Source organism: Pollicipes pollicipes, unplaced genomic scaffold (assembly GCF_011947565.3).
Source record: "Pollicipes pollicipes isolate AB1234 unplaced genomic scaffold, Ppol_2.1 Scaffold_4002;HRSCAF=4701_pilon_pilon_pilon, whole genome shotgun sequence".
Taxonomy (NCBI): Eukaryota; Metazoa; Arthropoda; class Thecostraca; order Pollicipedomorpha; family Pollicipedidae; genus Pollicipes; species Pollicipes pollicipes.
The window spans coordinates 23,878,126-23,884,125 of NW_023596420.1; the positions used below are offsets into that span (position 1 = coordinate 23,878,126).

General features: G+C 49.8%; 1 protein-coding gene across 1 annotated transcript in view; it reads left to right on the forward strand.

The window, feature by feature from the left end:
• LOC119094259 (uncharacterized) overlaps positions 1 to 5,735 on the forward strand; it is a 43,546-nt gene extending 37,811 nt beyond the window's left edge. The window contains exons 3-5 of the mRNA XM_037217334.1: positions 3,748 to 3,953; positions 5,332 to 5,442; positions 5,731 to 5,735. Coding sequence (XP_037073229.1) covers positions 3,748 to 3,953; positions 5,332 to 5,442; positions 5,731 to 5,735 — 322 coding nt within the window. The remainder of the gene's footprint in view (positions 1 to 3,747; positions 3,954 to 5,331; positions 5,443 to 5,730) is intronic.
• Positions 5,736 to 6,000: the final 265 nt, after the last annotated feature.

Sequence of the window (6,000 nt, forward strand, 5' to 3'; positions counted from 1 at the left end):
TCTGCTGCAACAGCAGGACGCCTAGCAGCCGTGTAATCATACACCGTGATAACAGGCCAAATCCGACTTGCTGCACCAGTGTGTAAGTCTGTGAACCAATATGTCCGCTCGGAGGCTGTCGGTTCCAAAATTCGTCATTTTTTGGACGGTGACATCTCCGTGATGGCGCATTACTATGCACCTGCTGGAGAGGACGCCCCAGTAGCAGATGCGGGAAACTCATGATCAGCAATTTGTTTGCGCTGACCTAATTAAGAAAAAAGGAATCCTGAAATCGTGTACTAGCACTAGAAGCCATTGGAATCAGATAAACGAATCCTAAACATAACAAGCAGCTTAGATCATGCAACACTAGTGGCCGATGTTCGGAGTTGGTCATAGAGTGACACTTGGCGGAGAAGCGTTTTCTTTTACTCTGACCTGACGTTATTGTGCACATTGTGCGAATTGATAGAACGCATTATGTCTCGTAAAGCATGTCACGTGTTTCGTGATTTTCGTACGCTTTGCGTCGAACCAGCCTGCATTGGTTTGAAGCGTTCCCTTGAAGCGGTAGCTAGCGAGATAGATGACTTAAACATCATCTGTAATCATCATCGCCAAAGCTTCGCCATCACGCAGGCAGCGCATTCTTAGGGACGTGTACATGACTGACTGCCAGCAGACTTACTTTGGCGGCATAGCTAATGAGCACTAATGCGGCCATCGCGCGCATGTCACGTTGTTCGGCGATCCCCGACGTCGGCGCACGACACTCCGCGTGCGGGGATCCACAGACCACCTGCACTGAACGGCGCACATGGCGTCTCGAAGATACGGAGGCCAGCTGTGCGGCCCTGTGGCGTCAATGTACGGGGTGATGGTGTCGCTGGCTGTCACGGCCGCCGGGCGACGCGGGGTGATGGTGTCGCTGGCTGTCGCGGCCGCCAGGCGACAGCAGCACACGCACAGCTACCAGCGATTCATTGGGATTGGTTCGTCCGTTTCTGTTAGTGGAACCCTGTTAAGTTCATATGCATCACGAATGTCATGTCCCGCCGTTACAGACACTACTAACAATGCCATTACAAAATTTCGTGCGATTTCATCAGGACTCTGGCTCGCGGAAAGTCGCACTGTCAAAAGACATATCAGGAGAATGAACATCATTGCTCATTACAGAAAAAAACTACCGACAAGGTAGGCAATCAAACAACAAACCCGCTGCAGTGAATGTGCAGCGCTATTTATCACTGGACATAGGGCTGGAAACTGCCCCTTTGGTACCGGAAGCACATGATAAGCACTTTATATTTACTGAATGTCAAGCATACAAACCTGGTCAGGGCTGTAAGCAGCACTGTCGTACTTTACTGATAAAAGTTTAGGCGGAGAAAAGGGCCCATGATTTATCACAATGACTGCATGATGGCCTGGAAGGGCGTTGTCTGAGACCATGAACAAAACGTACCGAGCTTTTTCTCGAATGCATGCATTCAATTACTGATGAACAGACCAGAAACTACGCTGATAAATAAAATAGAATGACAATGATGGTCACCCATCGCTTGGATAAGGGGCGGGGGGGGGGGGGGCGGCAGCCCGCTCCCATAAGGTTTTTCTGGTGGTATTTCTTCGGTGTGTCGTATGTTTGTGTTGAACATAGCAGGAGCCTTTGGGTTATTTAGTGTGCGCCTTTTGACACCACTTTATTTAGGAACACCGCTCGGAGACCTACAGGCGGCGCGGCCGGCGTGCGGCAGCCGACGAATCCTTCGATTGCGCGCGGCGGGCCGGCACTGCTGTGGAGCCCGGCATCACAGTGTGCTCAATAGAAATTATCGCCGATCATGAGATCTCCTTGAGACGAACCCGCTGTTTTTTTCTTGTGAGACTATACCGCTCTATTTGTAAACGGTGTGGAGAGTCGCGTCGACATTTCTATTAGTCCGCGTAATAAAAAGATCAAATCAGAGCGAGAGTAGATGTGTGACACATGGCAACATTGATGCAAGTGGTTCCGCTCAATGCGGACATTTTCTGATTCCTGGGTGCGAGTTATATTGCACTCGCTTTTCTCACCGTTGTTTGTCTCCTCCATGATGGATCAAACGCTCACCAACTGATCCGAACGGGAAAAGTAACCTTTCTGTGTCAGAACTTCGTACTATTTATCTCCTAGATATTTGGTGACCTTTCCGCAGAATCGGGTGCCATGGTCGGATGAAGTTTTCACCTGGTTTACTGATGGGATTACCAGCCAATGCTCCGTGACTGCCTCCTTGATCTTTCTGACTTTCCAGTGTTGCTCTCTGTCGAGGCGGTTGCATCAGTGCTGGTTGGTGATCGCCATCTAACCACGCATGTTCTGCAACATCAAACTTCAGAATCTCGCCCCGGATGGCTTCTTTTCTGAGCTCCTCCAGTCTGACCGTCAGGGGGCGACCTATCTGTTCTTTTTAGGACCTGCCGCAGCTGCACGGGATGTTGTACATGCAGTTCATTGTGTGCTGCTTTAGATGTCGGTGGTCCGACCTTGGTTGGCTCTCTCCGCAGCGTTGAGCTTCTTCTAATGACTGCCCTGATGCTGCACCGTCCACAGGTTGTTCTGATCGGTCCTGGCGGACGCTTGCGGTTTGATAATGATATCGTCGCTATTGTTTTTCTTTTGGCTGCCCTGCTTGTCGAGCATGCTCTTTTGGCTTCCTGTCTATGAAGCCTCTCGGGCATCCGTTTTTGCGAAACGTCTCGGTTGGGTGGTTAACTTCCTTCCTAGTAGTTGCACCATCGTCGCTAATGACATTTCCGCGATGCAGAAGACTTCTGTGAATGTCTTTCATGACTGTAGACCGGAAGCCCAAAGACGGGAATCCCAAAGAACATGTTCGAAAAGCAGGGCTACCGCAGGAAATCCCATCGCCGACGACAACATTACCGTACAGCGTGGGCTTGTCAGAAAATATCAGAATAATCCGTAGACGATGCACCAGGGTAGTCTTTAGAAGCAGCTCAACGATGCGAACAGAACTTTCCAAAGTTAGACCACTGGCACATAAACACCACACAAAAAGCTACATATGTAACATGCCATGTAGCCGTGACAGGTCCCAAAAGGAAGAGACAATCACCCTCTGTCAGTTAGACTGGGAGAGCATAGAAAGGCAACTATCCGGAGTAAGACTGTGAGGTCTGGTGTGGCGCTGAAACGAAGACCAGAGAACTGTCCTCCCAGTTAGCTCATTTAGGAGAAGGAGAAGTGCTCATCTTGAGAGAACACGACTCGGAATCAAGAAGACCCTGGTTCGAAACCCCGGAATTCAAAAGCAGAGAATTCGACTTATGACGCGAATGTGTCTGTGACTAAGCACCATTAAGTCCTTCTCAGGGCTCCGTAACACATAACAACGACCGAATAGATCACTGGCTGAGACGTTGGGTACAAGCTAACATCAGACGAAGACGATGGTCTGAATAATTTTTCAGTCAGGTACACAAAATCTGTCTCAACCTGTCCATAAAACTGAGTTAATCATATTTGCATCATACCGTATATAAAATATGAGCAGTTACTTAGGCCATGATGCTTACAGACAAGAAGTAGAGACAATTATGCCTTGAATTATACATTGTGTGCACTTTATCCATATGTAATGATCATTATGCCTTACAATTATGCCTTTAATGATGCCTCATACGTTCAGCCTGTTGGTTGCGGGTCTACCCATAGGTCCCAACGTTGACTCAGCGCCCCTACTCGTCTGTTCCCAGCTATGATTTACGGAACCGGCTGGAGGAGAAGAGGAAGTGGCACAACACTTCGGTGTTCGGGTCGCGCGTGGACTTCGTGCCAGGTCGACGTCCCGCCGTGCTGACGCTGCGCCACATTAGCCGCCAAGATCAGGGCCTGTACAAGTGCCGGGTGGACTTCCAGCACTCGCGCACTCGTAACGCCCTGGTCAACCTAACCGTCATAGGTGAGGGTGCCCACCGGCTAGTTGGGAAATTGCAGGATTACTGCGGATTGTCGTTCGCATAAAAAAACGGGCGACATGATCACACACCAGCAAATGTGCGATCATTGGAGAGGAAGCCGCAGTGACCCTCGACCCCCGAGAGGGTCCTGTGTCCGGACTCGTCGAGAATGTTGCGGTCCGCGCGTTGCTCCATCTCACGGTGCAAAGTCCTCTGAACTCTGCTCCGTCGCGTAACTTTCAAGTGTACGGAAAAGAGATGTGGTGACATTCACATGTCCTTTTATGCTTTTGGGCAATGTGAATACTCGAATGAATATGATGTCCCAACTTTGGCCGTTTCGGTAGCTCAGTAGATTACAGCGTTTGCCCCGGGGCGCACCCACCCGCGGAGGGGTGGATTCGAGTCACATAGGCGCTCGCCACCTGTCTTTGACTGGAATGTACTACGGTCGGGGGCAGCGGGTACACGAAAGGTCAGGTGGTGTCAGAGGGCTGGACGAATCGTGCAGAGCATTCCAACACGTTAAACTTCCGCCACAAAATTCTGCCGTGGACCTGGGATTTCAGATCGGGTGGTGAGAGCCAGGATCCTGAGAGGGGGGAGGGGGGAGGAGCGGAGGGGCTCCTGAGTTCAAGCGTCTGGGAAACCAGGAGAATGGCTCATTGTAGAAGCACGGGGCTCGATTTCCTATGGCCCCGCCCTTTCTGACAGGGCGAGAGACCGGCAACGCCATATAGCCCCAGCAGCTGGCTGCGGCATCGAATCCCGGTGGCAGTATACGGTAACCTTTTTACAGATACTCATGTGAGGACGGAAAATATCAATGGATCGTAGCCCGTTAATATTAATGCTTAAGGTTTTTACTTTTGCATTGAACACAATTCATTGTCCGTGCGGGATGCTGTTACCTATCGCTGGTCCAATCTTTATCACTATGAAAAACACAAGGCGCATGAATGTGCTAACGAAAACCGCGTTCCTTTTGCCAGGCTATGCAACCTCGTTTCTACGCCAAGGCAGCCAAGGACTAGTTGAATATGACATTCAGAATCAAGGAATACTTATGGATTGGTTTGCGTAACATCTGGCCCTATGGACATACAACAAAACCGCATCGGCTGAGGCGCTGCCAGACAGTGAAATATGCGGGGAGTCGAACATTTGTGTGGTTTTCTTTTTTGTCGGCTACTGCAATCATGTGTATCTACATGGACAGCGACACGGTGCGAGCCAGAAAGAGAACCGGTCTCGCCCTTTGCAGCGAGGGTGTGTGGATAGAACAGCCAGATTGGAGGTCCGACACTTTCATGTAGCAATATGAATAGTGTATCAGCAGCCTGTCATTGATAACTAACTGGCCGCTCTTTTTTACCCCAGTCGCTCCAGAACACGTGAGAATAGTCGACCCTCAAGGCCGAATACTGGACACAGTGGCGGGTACTTTCAGCGAGGGAGACAGGCTGGAGCTCAATTGTCGAGTCAAAGGAGGTGAGTTTCAAGCCCTGTTAAACCCCATTCCATCTGCAACCTGAGCCATCCGTAGGGATCCCTAATTAGTGTGCTCGTGGTTCGTTGCAAGCGATGTGTGGCTGAGCTAATGTTTGCACCTGCAGCGACGGTTTGCCAAGGTACGGTTTTATCTTCGCTTTATGAAAGGAACGCGACGTGCGTCGTCCTCCTATCAGCATGAGCCCCCGGACACTCACGTGGGAGACCAAGTTGCTTATCACTCTGTCATTACGCCATCAACCATGTTGATGATTTGCTTGCCGCAAGGCTGACGGAATGACAGAATTGGACCAAGGTTATGATGACGCCATAGATGCATGAGTGGTCTTGAAATAGTCTCCCCAAAATAATCTGCACATATTCGTGGGTGTGTAGCTCAGAAACTCGATTCGCTTAGGTCTTAAAGGGAACGTTTCTGTTTGAAGGTGTTGAAAAAGCATCAAATATGATGAAATAAGCCCACTTATACCTATTGGCATACTTCTAAGTAGAAGAGACTGCTACAGACACCACAGTTTCTCTGTTTTGTAAATATGC